Source organism: Hylobates moloch, unplaced genomic scaffold (assembly GCF_009828535.3).
Source record: "Hylobates moloch isolate HMO894 unplaced genomic scaffold, HMol_V3 SCAFFOLD_18, whole genome shotgun sequence".
NCBI lineage: Eukaryota > Metazoa > Chordata > Mammalia > Primates > Hylobatidae > Hylobates > Hylobates moloch.
Window position 1 is genome coordinate 39,485,808 of NW_026652293.1, and position 13,814 is coordinate 39,499,621.

Sequence of the window (13,814 nt, forward strand, 5' to 3'; positions counted from 1 at the left end):
CTAAGCTGTGTTACAATGGTTTATTGTTTAAAAACAGAATATTGGCCAGGCGCAGGTGCTCATGCCTGTAAACCCAGCACTCTGGGAGATTGAGGCAGATGGACTCCTTGAGCCCAACAATTCAAGACCAGCTTGGGCAACATGGTGAAACTCCATTAGCCAGGCTTGTGGGAGCATGCCTGTAATCTCAGCTACTCGGGAGGCTGAAGCAGGAGGATCACTAGAGTCCAAGAGGATGATCATAGTGAGGAGTGATGTCACCACTGTACTCTAGCCTGGGCAACAGAGTGAGACCTTGTATCAAAAACAGAAACAAAAGGAAAAAGAAACCCAGAAGATTTGGGGTTGAGGGAGAAAGCTGAGATGACCCAATTATGAGGGTAGACAAGTAGCGTTTCATACAAACTGGAAAAATTTGGAAGACTATAAATCAAATCGCGATTACCTCTGCAGACAATTTTTTATTTCTACTTTTTGTTTATCTTATTTATCCTCCAGGAACACACTTAATTGTTTTTTGTCACCAAGCAAATAACCTCCTTAAGAACTTTGCACATCTTGTTCTCTCAGCCATATCCCAAATGTTTTCACACAGGGCTGGCTTACACTTTACTCACGTGTCAGTCAAATGTTACCTTACTAAAACAGTCAGCCGGACCACTCCATATAAAATAGGCCTCCTCCTCAAACATTCTCTATTTCTTTTTACTGCTTTATTTTCCCTCACGAACCCTATCATATTATACATTAATTTGTTATTGTCTGCCCCTACCAGAACGTGGGCCGACTTTATTTTGTTCACTGCTCCATTCTCATGACCCCCAGAGCAGCGCTCTTACACAGAAAGCACCTAGCAAATATTTCTGAACAAGTAAATACGGTACTTGCTTAATACACCAACCAACAATGAGTTTTTAAGTTTAAAAAATAATGAGTATACTGTTTTCTGAAGTAGAAAAACAAAGAAATCTACAGCTAATGTTATGATTAGAATGGAAGTCGCATCTATTGTGCACCCCACGGTCCATTCTACACATAACAAGTGTATCTTTGATAATCTCGTAAAGGAGCTTTGAGACTTCTGATTAAACACCTTCAGTGACTTGGGAATGCCATTTATTCAAATGATATAAATGGGGAGCCTAAAATAATTGTGCTTAATCAAACAAGGTAAATGGAGAGCCTAAAGAGTGGGCTGGGTGCGGTAGCTCACATCTGTAATCCCAGCACTTTGGAAGGCCGAGGCAGGTGGATCACCTGAGGTCAAGAGTTTGAGACCAGCCTAGACAACATGGCGAAACCCCGTCTCTACTAAAAATACAAAAATTAGCCAGGTGTGGTGGCACACACCTGTAATCCCAGCTACTCGGGAGGCTGAGGCAGGAGAATCATTTGAACCTGGGAGGTGGAAGTTGCAGTGAGCCAAGATTGTGCCACTGCACTCCAGCCTGGGTGACCAAGCGAGACCTTGTTTGAGCTTTAAGTCATATTTTAATCACATAATGTGTGATATTTTAAAATGTTTTTCCTTCCAAGAACACAGTGTTCGAAGAAATACATTGCAGGAAAAACTGTTTTGGCCAGCACGGTGGCTTACGCCTGTAATCCCAACACTTCGGGAGGCCAAGGCAGGCGATCACTTGAGGTCAGGAGCTCAAGACCAGCCTGGCCAACATGATGAAACCCTGTCTCTACTAAAAATATAAAAATCAGCTGTATGTGGTGGCACACACCTATAATCTCAGCTACTCAGGTGGCTGAGGCACGAGAATCTCTTGAACCTGGGAGGCGGAGGTTGCATTGAGCCGAGATCACACCACTGCACTTCCAGGCTGAGAGAGAGAGCAAGACTCTGTCTCAAAAAAAAAAAAACAAAAAAAAAAACTGTTTTAACTGGGTTCATGGATCCTGTGAAGCTGCCCCCATAGGCCCCAGGATAAGGCTTCTGAGCAGACAGGTCAAATTCAGGGTCCTCCCCAGCACACAAGGTCCCCACAGCTGGGCTCTCCTGAATGTCTCCGCTACCTGCCTTATATATTCTTCACTCTGCACTGAGCTGTTTTGCTAAACTCTTCCAAACATGATGCTTTTCTCTGTCTGTAATTCTAGAAAATAGAGAACAACAAATAGTGCCTTAGGTTTCCCAATGCATTGCACAGTACCTTGTAGATAGATTTTATTTTATTTTTGAGACAAGGTCTCGCTTGGTCACCCAGGCTGGAGTGCAGTGGTGCAATCTCGGCTCACTGCAACCTCTGCCTCCCAGGTTCAAGTGATTCTCCTGCCTCAGGCACCTGAGTAGCTGAGATTACAGGTGTGTGCCACCATGCCCGGCTAATTTTTGTATTTTTAGTAGAGACAGGGTTTCGTCATGTTGGCCAGGCTGGTCTTGAATTCCTGACCTCAAGTGATCTGCCCGCCTTGGCCTCCCAAAGTGTTGGGATTACAAGCATGAGCCACCGTGCTGGCCAAAACAGTTTTTCCTGCAATGTATTTCTTTGAACACTGTGTTCTCGGAAGAAAAAACATTTAAAATATCACACATTATGTGATTAAAGTATGACTGAAAGCTCAAACATGTGTAAGACGATAAAATACTATTGTACTGAGTTGAGTAACAATAACATAGCTTTTATCCAAATGATAAGAAATCAAGTGTATGCTCTTATCAAGATTGTGGACATCTATTTTTTGGTTTGCATACCTTCTATGGATTTAAAAAATATCTGGTGGAGCTTAACCTAGAAAATGTAACAAAGAAAAGAAGTTCTAATGCACCTTCCATATTTTGTTTTGTTTCCCATCAAATAAATGTGAGAAGACACAAAACCTTTAGTATTTTACTTCTTTGACTAATGGGAGAAGAAGCTGAAGCTACAAAAATACCTTTAAGTGTATCCAACATTCTGTGGCTGTTCTTCATTCACGCATTCACAAATTCACTTAACAAATGTTTATAGAGCACCCACTACTTGCCAGGAACTATTCTAGGCATTAGAGATAGCTAAGTGTATAAAACTGACAAAGTTCCTATTCTTGGGAGCTAGCATTCTAGTGGAGAGAGATACAGAATGAACACAGCATGATTTCAGGACATGGTAAGTTCTAAGAAGGAAAATAAGGCAACAGGTAGGAACAGAAAGAAACAGGTGAGTAGCTGGTCTAGTGTGGTGGCTCACGCCTGCAATCCCAGTATTTTGGGAGGCTGAGGCGGGTGGATCACTTGAGACCAGCCTGGCCAGCATGATGAAACCCCATCTCTACTAAAAATACAAAATTAGCCAGGTGTGGTGGCGTGTGCCTGTAATCCCAGCTACTCGGGAGGCTGAGGCAGGAGAATAGCTTGAACTCGGGAGGAGGAGGTTGCAGTGTGCCAAGATCACACCACTGCACTCCAGCCTGGGTGACGGAGTGAGACTCTGCCTAAAAAGAAAAAGAAAAAAAAAATAGATGGAGTAGTCAAAAACCCGGATGGTGATAGGGAATCAGTCCCATAAAAATCTACAATACCATTCTAGGTAGGAGGAACAGCATAAGGAGGAGGCTTGATGAAAAAGATGGAATTTTACCAATATTTTGATTTGCCACTACAAAAAGCACTGTTGCTTAGCAATATACCAAGCAAAAGAATGGGACCCAGAAGTAGTTGGGCTCCAAAAAAAAAGGAAAATTCTAAAACCCTAAGTCCTGTGAGCCTTATTTGTTCTTCTCACCATACTGGAGAACTCTGCAATGATAGGAAAACCAAATTACAAACAACGTCTCTCCCATCTTAGAAGTGGGCAGTTAGGTTTTGGGTCCAAACAGCACAGCTTCAAACTTTTCTTCTTTTTAAATATTTTATCTTATTTGATGGAGGCCTTCATTCTAGATCGTCAGGGTCCCTTTGGATCTTAGCTCTGTCATCCAACATACTGACAATCCTTCCCAATTTCCTGGAATGTGTGAATTTATCCAACATGCCATCTGTGCCATTACCCCATTTCCCGAGAAAAAGAATAACCAAGGCAACTTGTGCATAGAGTCCTATGGCCTGTGTTAGAGACCTGTACCTATGCAGGCATAAACCCATTAATCACTCATAGGATATACCCCAGTAATTCATTATAAATTATCAGCCAATTGTTTTTGTCATGTTTATAAGAATATGATGAATTGTGCATCAAATGTCTTCCTTAAGTCCATAAATTTGGCCAGGCGCGGTGGCTCATGCCTGTAATCCCAACACTTTAGTGGGCGGATCACGAGGTCAGGAGTTCAAGACCAGCCTGGCCAACATGGTGAAACCCTGTCTCTACTAAAAATACAAAAAAATTAGCCAGGCGTGGTGGCACATGCCTGTAATCCCAGCTACTCAGGAGGCTGAGGCAGGAGAATCACTTGAACCTGGGAGGAGGAGGTTGCAGTGAGCCGATATTGTGCCACTGCACTCCAGCATGGGTGACAGAGTGAGACTCTGTCTCAAAAAAAAAAAAAAAAAAAATCCGTAAGTTCATAGTATATTTGGGGTACTTGCCTTAGTAGAAAATCATAAATGACCTCTGACTAAGCAATGTAGATACTCTTTTAAAACTTTTTTTAAATAGAGATGGGGTCTTCCTATGTTGCCCAGGCTGGTTTCGAACTTCTGGACTCAGGTGATCCTCCTGCCTTGGCCTCCCAAAGTGCTAGAATTGCAGGTATGAGCCACCACACTCAGCCTAAAACTTTTCCTATAATCATCACCGAAACTCTTTCCATGCATTCATCTTGAACAAATTTTCTGGTAAACTCACTACCACTTCTGCTTTTTATTTCATCTAGAAACTTTGGAATCAGGGTCCAATCAGTTGGCAATGTTGCAGATATAGGGTGAAAATACTGTCATACTCAGGTGGGATTAACGGAAGTCTCAGTTACCTTTCCCCCATCCTCATACTCCCCTTTGCTCCCATCCATGAGGGCCTCCATTCCCACATGACAATCAAAGCACTGTCCCACTGTTCCAGCTTTGCTGATGTCTGCCTCCCCCACACTGAGGAGGAAAGACCAGGGCAGGACTGGTGCTCAGGCAGGAATGGCCTAAAACCAGAGTTTTCAGAACAGGAAACTGGTTCTATTTACAGAGCTATGTCCCATCCAGCTACACTAGAAAAAACAGTCTGTTAAACTACACCACTAAGTTGCATAGGTTGGTGCAGTTTAAAAGTTCATGAATTGCTCCACACAAAGGCTACCTGTGCCCTCTGCCCCACTGCCTCCTCCATGGACCCTGTCAGTGCACAGGCACACATTTCTCACCTGTCACAGCACTTCACACAGTTACACTTTACAGAGCTGTCCACCAAGTGCACAGAGAAACCCAGGAGCCCATGAAAAAGACTGAGTCCTGTAGGGCCTCTGTAGTCAGGTAATGGTCATAACAGCGGTACAGAGGTTAGAAAAACAGGGAGATTTTAAAAAAATAAATGCTCTAGGATTTAAGTTGTATCCATTCTCACACTGCCATAAAGAACTACCGGAGACTGGGTAATTTATAAAGAAAACATGTTTAATTGACTCACAGTTCCACAGGCTGTACAAGAGTCATGGCTAGGAAGGCCTCAGGAAACTTACAATCATGGCAGAAGGGTGAAGGGGAAGCACGCATGTCTTCACATGGCAGTAGGAGAGAGAGCATGCGCAAAGGGGGAAGCACCACACGCTTTTAAACCATCAGATCTCTTGAAAATTCACTCACTATCATGAGAACAGATGGGGGAAATCTGCTCTCATGATACAATCACCTCCTACCAAGTCCCTTCCCCAATACTGGGAATTATGATTCAACATGAGATTTGAGTGGGGACACAGAGCCAAACCATATCAGAAGTTAGTGCTTATAGGAGAGGAATGGGGGAAATTTTCTAAAGGTCCACATTTGGTGAGATGCAGGAATGGAATAACAAAATAAAGGCACGGAGAATCCAAAGTAGAGAAGAGATCGGGTTACTATACAACTTAGCAACCAAAAAAAAAAAAAGTAATGAACTCATATGCTGTTGAATAACCACGTTAGCAGTACATCATTTCCTCATTCAATAAATATTTCTTGAGCACCTACTATGCGAATATAATCAGACACAGTCCTCACCCTCCTGAAGCTTGGTGTGTAGTAAGAGACAGGCCTGCAAGTAAGCATACGCACTGAGTCTTGACAATAACACAAAATCATCTTGGATTTGCAAATGGCACAACCCAGTCTTCGAGCAAAGACTGGGAAACAGAACTACCTTCTGTCTGAAATCTTCCAAAATCTTGTAACACTTAGTGTATTACTCAATGCAATAATGTCAATAATTACATTATTAATTATGCAAATTTAAATGTTTAGTTTTATAACCCATGAAGAGTATATGCTTTTTGAAGATACATAATTTTGGATTAACCAAAAGGTCAAGAATATCCCTTTACACCAGAGCTCTCAACAATGACTTCTAAATTCATTGTTCTGTAGATACATCTAAGATTGCCTCTTATTCCACTGCTCCTCCACCCAAACCCAGCCCATATAGCTAGTCTATTTCTTTTGATCTTGACAGTATAAACCAGTGGTTTATACAGCATACATGTGGCAACATCTGGAGACATTTTGATTTTCATCATGACTGGGAGACGGTGTGCCACTGGCATCTAGGGTTAGAAGACAGGGACGCTGCTAAGCATCCTACAATGCACAGGGTACCGCACCCCCACCAAAAGACTCATCTGGTCCAAAATGGTGCTAAGTTTGCTATAGTATTAATAGTAATGAAACAGATATGGTCTATTTATTCATTTACTCAAACATTTGTGCTACAAATCTACTCCAACTATTTAATAGAGAACTATAAGAAATGTGGTGAATTTTAGAAAGCAATATACCTGGAGAGTTTTATTTTGGGAAGTCCCATTTTTCTCCTAGTCATGATCTTGAAAACTTGGGTAGATTCATCTAATCTTAGATATTTAAAACTAAGTATTCATACTCTGTCTTTTTTTTCCATGCTCTGTTTTGACCCACAGGAAACTGTATGTTATCATCTCAGAGATGCCTTCAATTTTTACCCTTAAGTATTCCATTTTTTAGAATTTACTTAATAGAATCCTAATCTCATATAAAACTGTTACATCACTTTCTACAGCCCTCTCTCCCCTTACAACATATTACTATACAACACAGAGAAAGACTTACAAGTAGTCATAACAAGTGAAGGACAGCATAAATCCTCAACAATGGCTCTATAAATCCCAGTGCTATGAAAGCATTTAACAATCTCCCTAGGGATGTCAATTTTATAATGACATTCAATATTTTAGTGTTAGATGAAGAAAAATTCTTTTTTAAAGTCAAATTTTCAAACATATCTAAGAATCGATATTGAGGGGCAGTAGGGAGAGACACTATACTTTTAGAATTCTTTAATGGAAACTAAGTTATTAATGTACTAAAATTGACTGTAATATATGGCTATAAAAATGTTTCATAAATGTTTAAAATATGCCTCTCTTTATTAATATTTAACAGTCCCATTAAATGAGCTAGCAATATTACTTAAGAGCATCAGAGATTTTAATATATATTAGTAGAGACTTATTTCAGATTTGGCGTAAGGTTCTAGTCTGAGTTGCAATCCATACTGCTAATAAAATGCAACATGAGGCAGAGAAAATGTAGCCGTCTTAAAAAACAGAATCTGAAAACTCTAAGTTGAAATCTGAGGCATGTTTATTCTTTCAGGTAATTCTAAAGCAGAGTAATTATTAAGCAGATGTAAATTCAAAACATCATAATGAATAAAAATATGACGGTGAAATTCATGTATACAAACGTAAAACTGAAAGCTTGCAAAATAATGTAATTTGTGTTTATGAGAAACAAAAGTCACAAACCTAAATCCAGACTAGTTTTTGCTAATGAATTAAGATTTTCCAGGTCTTCAAATCTGCCTTGTTGACTGTTTCCTTCAGTTGATGGTACAGATGGTAGGGACTCCATGACAAAATTTTCTTTCATCTCGAGAGGAAGAAAAATAGAAATGCATTAGTACTTTAAAAAAAAAATGTATTACTGTACAGTTGATCAAGCCAAATAATAATGATAGTGGAAAATTGGCCTTGCAAACAGGCCTTCTCAAGTAATGGTTTATACTGTGGTAAGCAGTAACAAATGCTGGTAACAATATCTGCAAGAGTATAGGCTAGTAAAATCTGTTTTTTCCAAAACTTAGATTTTTAACCAAAAAAACTGTTTTATAAGCATTAATAAGTTGATTTAAATAAACATTTACCAAAGTAGAGGAATAAAAGATCTATCAAGTCAAGCAAGGTAAATTGCTGATACACACAGCCTCCTGGATTGTGTTGCTCTGATATCTACAAATAAATAGCTTCCTTGCTGACTCCGAAATATGTGATAAATTTTCATATCTATAAGCATTTGTTAGCACTCTTATCTGCCTGGTGAATACCTAGTTACCCAAACCTAAAACCTAAAACCTACAGGTGCTGTTGGTAGCTTAACTGCATTTTCCTCCCATCTTGCTTTTATATACATGTTTTTTATGGTTTTCCAAAGTCACAATCTTCCAGAATGCTAAAATATTTATGTTCCCCCTGACCCTGCAAATTCATATGTTAAAATCCTAACCCTCAAGGTGAAGATATTTAGAAGTGGGGACTTTTGTGGGGTGATAGAGTTATGAGGGCAGAGCCCTGGTGAATGGGATTAGTAGTGCCTTTATAAAATAGGCTCAAGGGGCCTGATGCAGTGGCTCACACCTGTAATCCCAACACTTTGGGAGGCCGAGGCAGGTGGATCACTTGAACCAGGCATTTGAGACCAGCCCAGCCAACATGGGGAAACCCTGTCTCTACTAAAAATACAAAAATTAGCCAGGCATGGTGGTGCATGGCTGTAATCCCAGCTACTTGGGAGGCTGAGGAGAATCGCTTGAATCTGGGAGGCAGAAGTTACAGTGAGCTGAGAACAGACCACTGCACTCCAGCCTGAGTGACAGAGAGAGAGGCACTGTCTCAGAAATAAATAAATAAATAAAATAGGCCCAAGGGAGCTCATTCCACTCTTCCACCCTGTGAGGACACAGCTAAAGGATGATATTTATGAACCAGAAAGGGGGCCCTTACTGATGCAGAATTTTTTGCTCCTTAACTCAGCTAATCTGGGTTCTTGTCTCACAATCAGGAAGAATTAGGCACACGGACACATTGAGGAGTGAGGAGGGTGGAATTTTTAAGCAAAAAGAAAGCTCTCAGCAAAGAGAGGGGGTCTTGCAAGCAGGTTTTCACATCCCAACTTGAATACCTGGGCCACCACACACCAGCTGAAGAGGCCAGGCTCCTCCCCTGCATAAGACACAAATTCCTGGTGGCTCCACCCCATTCCCCCCAGTGCATGGGTCTCCAGCCTGCTGCGGGCATGCCTAGGCAAACTCCCTGTGCAGGTTCCCTTATCTGTACAAAACATCTGGTGTAAACACTTGTGGGGTAGGTCAGAGATTCTCCAGAGACCCTTCCCAATCTGCCCAGGCCTTTGCCCGCCTCCTGCCTCTAACATCACCAGACACCAAATGTGTGGACACCTTCATCTTGGACTTCCCAGCCTTTATAACTGTGAGAAATAAATTTGTTTTGTTTATAAGCTACCCAGTTAATGGTATCTTGTTATATCAGGCCAAACAGACTAAGATAGAAAACATTGTATTTTCACTTTAAGTATCTTTTTATATTTTAAAAAATTTTATGGCCAGGTGCAGTGGCTCATGCCTGTAATCCCAGCACTTTGGGAGGCCAAAATGGGTAGATCACTTGAGGCCAGGAGTTTGAGACGAGCTGGTCAACATGGCGAAACCCCACCTCTACAAAAAAATTACAAAAATTAGCCAGGCTTGGCGGTGTGTGCCTGCAGTCCCAGCTACTCAGAAGGCTGAGGTGGGAAGATAGCCTGAGCCTGGGAGGGTGAGGCTGCAGTGAGCTGTGATCATGACACTCCAGCCTGGGCAAAAGAGTGAGACCCTGTCTCTAAAATAAATAAATAAATAATAAAAATAAGAAATTTTATCAGTACAAATTTAAATGACTATTTTATAGCCACCTTAGGGATGTACCATAATTCATTTAAGGTGAACAACACTATGTTATTCTTTATTGCTGGAATTTTGGTTGTTCAAAACAAAATGTGAATTTAGTTTTGAAAATGGTCTACTTTTTCTGTAAAGTAGTCAGACTTCAGTGATTAGAGAAGGATCATTCATAAGCCGGTATACAAAATACTTTCAGCTTTCCAAAGTGGATTATGAATTTGGTAATGCTGGGCAAGGTGGCAGAGCCCCAGCAACAGAAAGTGATTGGCAGGCAGGTAGTAAAGAGAATTTACTGACAACAGCACGGGCTCGAAAAGTCAAGTTTTATTAGACAGAAAGAACACTGCAGTGGGGCGCTTCAGTAAGAGAGGACTGAGTGGGCCTCCAGGCATTTTCCTTAGGGGTATTTATAGACCTTAAAGCAGGAGCTTAAGGGTAATTTGGACCCTGTTAGTTTTGCAGGTCATGATAGATGATTACATTTGTAGACATGTTGGTGCCTTGATGTCAGCAAAGGCTGCACAATGAGTTTCGACATGCATGCATTCAGGAGGTATATAGAAATTCTAGCTACTTATAAATTTTTGGGAAAGCAGCCTGGTAACCAGATGCTGGCTTTAGATAAGAGGGAAGTCTAATTGCTTCTAAATTCCTCAGATAAGGAGTTTTGCCTCTGGATGGCCTGCTTGATGACCACCAGGTGATCTTTGCTCTCTTCATTATATATCTAAATTCCTCAGATAAGGAGTTTTGCCTCCAGATGATCTGCTTGATGGTCACCAGGTGATTTTTGCTCACCTCAGGTAAGTATGTAACTATATCAGATACCTAATGGAGCCTAAGGAACATAGAATTCAACTCAAATATTAAATAGTGGTAAGAAAGGGGATCTAACTACATAGTTGCCTAGAATAAAATAAGCAAGAACTTCTTACAGAAAAGAGTGAGGATTTGGAAGGAACTGAGCAGTTAAAAAGAAGAAGGTTGTAATTTGGGGCCATTTGGACTTTTTAAACAAAGTTAATGGTAATTCTGTTAGCAAATGAAGAAGAAGAGAATTGATATCCAAATCTGGGATTTCAATACGTTGGGTATGATAGTGAGATCTTTATAAATATGAATTTCTGGCTGGGAGCAGTGGCTCAAGCCTGTAATCCCAGCACTTTGGGAGGCAGAGGTGGGTGGATCACTTGAGGTCAGGAGTTCAAGACCAGCCTGGCCAATGTGGTGAAACCCCATCTCTACTAAAAAATGCAAAAATTAGCTGGGCGTGGTGGTGGGCGCCTGTAATACCAGCTACTCGGAAGGCTGAGGTAGGAGAATTGCTTGAACCCAGGAGACGGAGGTGGCAGTGAGCCGAGATCACACCACTGCACTCCAGCTTGGGTGACAGAGTGAGATTCTATCTCAAAAAAAAAAATATATATATATATATAAATATATATATATGTGTATATATATATATTTATATATATATATTTTGGTATTTGGTGTATAGATATATACCAAAAATTATCCAGGCATGGTGGCACATGCCTGTAATCCCACCCACTTGGGAGGCTGAGGCACGAGAATTGCTTGAACCCAGATGGCAGAGGTTGCGGTGAGCCAAGATTGCACCATTGCAGTTCAGCTTGGGCAACAAGAGCGAAACTCTATCTCAAAAAAATAAAAAATAAATAAACATAAATTTCTTTTTTCTGGGTTTTTTTTTTAATAGAGAAGATTTTTTTTCTAAAAAGAGAAGAAAATAAGAACATAGAATTATTCTTAGGTAAATAACCCTCAGGCAAAAACAAACAAACAAACAAAAAAACCAAATCTTTAAAAAATGGACAAAGGACTTGAACAGATATTTCTCTAAAGAATACATAACGATGGCCAAATAAGCATATGAAAGGATGCTCAATATCACTAATTGTTAGGGTAATGCAAAACAAAACATAAGATAGCACTTTATACTCCTAAGAAGCAAACAAAAAGCCAACAAACAAGTGTTGGAGAGCCTGTGAAGAAATTTGAAAACTTGTGCTTCACTAATGGAAATATAAACTGGTGCAGCTGCTTGTTGTAGAAAACAGTATAGCTCCCCAAAAATTAAATATAGAATTAGCATATGATCCAGCAATTCCACTGCTGAGTATATACTAAAAAGAACTGAACGCCGGGATTTCAACAGATATTTATATACCAATGTTCATAACAGCATTATCTGCAATGGCCAAAGGTAGAAACAACCTAAATATCCATCAACAGATGAATGGAAAACAAAATGTGGTATATATGGTGGGGACCTATAGGAACCTCAGAGTTGGTATTGATAGTGACAGGAGGCAGAGAAATTTAAGGGCAGGTCCCTGACAAAACCCCACCCTCAAGCCTAAAACCATGGCCCAAACTGAGAACTTCTATCCGTGTTTTCCTGCTCAAATGTTACCTTTTCCTAAACCACCTATGCCTTCACCCCACCCCATCCTGTGCCTATAAAGACCCTAGACTCAGCTGGCAGAGAGAAGAAGCAGCTGGATGTCAGGGACTACAGCTGGACATTAGAGAGAAGCGGCTTGACTTTAGAGGGACAGCTTGACGGTGAAACTTTGGAGAAGAATCCAGCCGGAGATGGTTGGACTTCTGGGGAAGATTACCTACCCACCTCCCCATCTCCTTTGCAGCTCCCCTTCCCACTGAGAGCCACTTTATTGGCAATAAAATCCCCTCATTTACCATCCTTCAATTCGTTTGTGCAGCCTCATTTTTCCTGGATACCAGAAAGAGCTCAGGAGCCACAAGAGTGGATACGAAAGGCTGTCACACTGGCCCTTTGCCCTCACTGGCAGAGGGCAGCCGCCTCACGTGAAAAGGCAGAGGGCCCACTGAACTGTTAACCCTTAAGCTGTCCACAGATGGCAGAGCTAAAAGATCACTGTAACACGCCCTTTGGGGCTTCGGGGGTCGCAGGCACCTCCCCTAGATGCTGCCGCTGGACCTGCATAGAATTTGCTCCTGCCAGTACCCAAAAGCGCTTGCCCAGGCTCCTGCACCTGCTCACCTGAGCACTCCCCTCCCATGAGGGGTAAGCGCCGCAGGTCTGAGTGAGTGGAGTTTACCCTTGCCAGCGCCAAAGCAGTCAGCTGGTTCCCGCATGCATGTACTCCAGTTCCCACCTTGTTCGCTCACACACTCCCTCCCTCGAGGAGAGCGGTGGGCTGAGTAAACAGGGCACCTCTGTCGCAAGTCCCACAAAGGGGTCGGGGGGCTATCCGGCTTCAGTATGAAGATTATTATAAACTAAAGATATTTTAGATTTAACAGATGCAGAAAAAAGACTTCTCAGAGCTTCCCTTATGTGACTAAGCAGCAAGTTCTAGGAAATTAGGCTATCAAACATTCCCTCTTGAGGTGGGTCGACCCCCAGGAAGATTGAGAGTAAGCCTACTATAAATGCCCTCTTGAGGAATGGCAATAAGCAAACAGAAGGATCAGTGGCCCTGCATTTAAAAAATTATCAACATAAAAAAATTATCAACATCATCGAAAATGTTATCTCCGTTTGTTCTCCTAAAAACCCATTTGTCTTTCCTAAACAAACCTAGTTGTTCTTCTCATAGAAGCTTTCTCTGTCCTCCCTTTCCCCATAAGTTACATATGTAAGCTCTAACTTCAATCACTTAGTGAGCTTGCTGCTTCTTTTGTTGCATTCATATGTGTATAAAT

The 13,814-nt window shown here is 41.3% G+C and overlaps 1 protein-coding gene across 2 annotated transcripts in view; it reads right to left on the bottom strand.

Annotated features, from left to right (window-relative positions):
* PATJ (PATJ crumbs cell polarity complex component) overlaps nucleotides 1–13,814 on the bottom strand; it is a 416,500-nt gene that overhangs the window by 271,418 nt on the left and 131,268 nt on the right. For both annotated transcript variants that reach the window (XM_058430929.1, XM_032137686.2), the window contains exon 21: nucleotides 7,891–8,014. In XM_058430929.1, coding sequence (XP_058286912.1) covers nucleotides 7,891–8,014 — 124 coding nt within the window. The remainder of the gene's footprint in view (nucleotides 1–7,890; nucleotides 8,015–13,814) is intronic.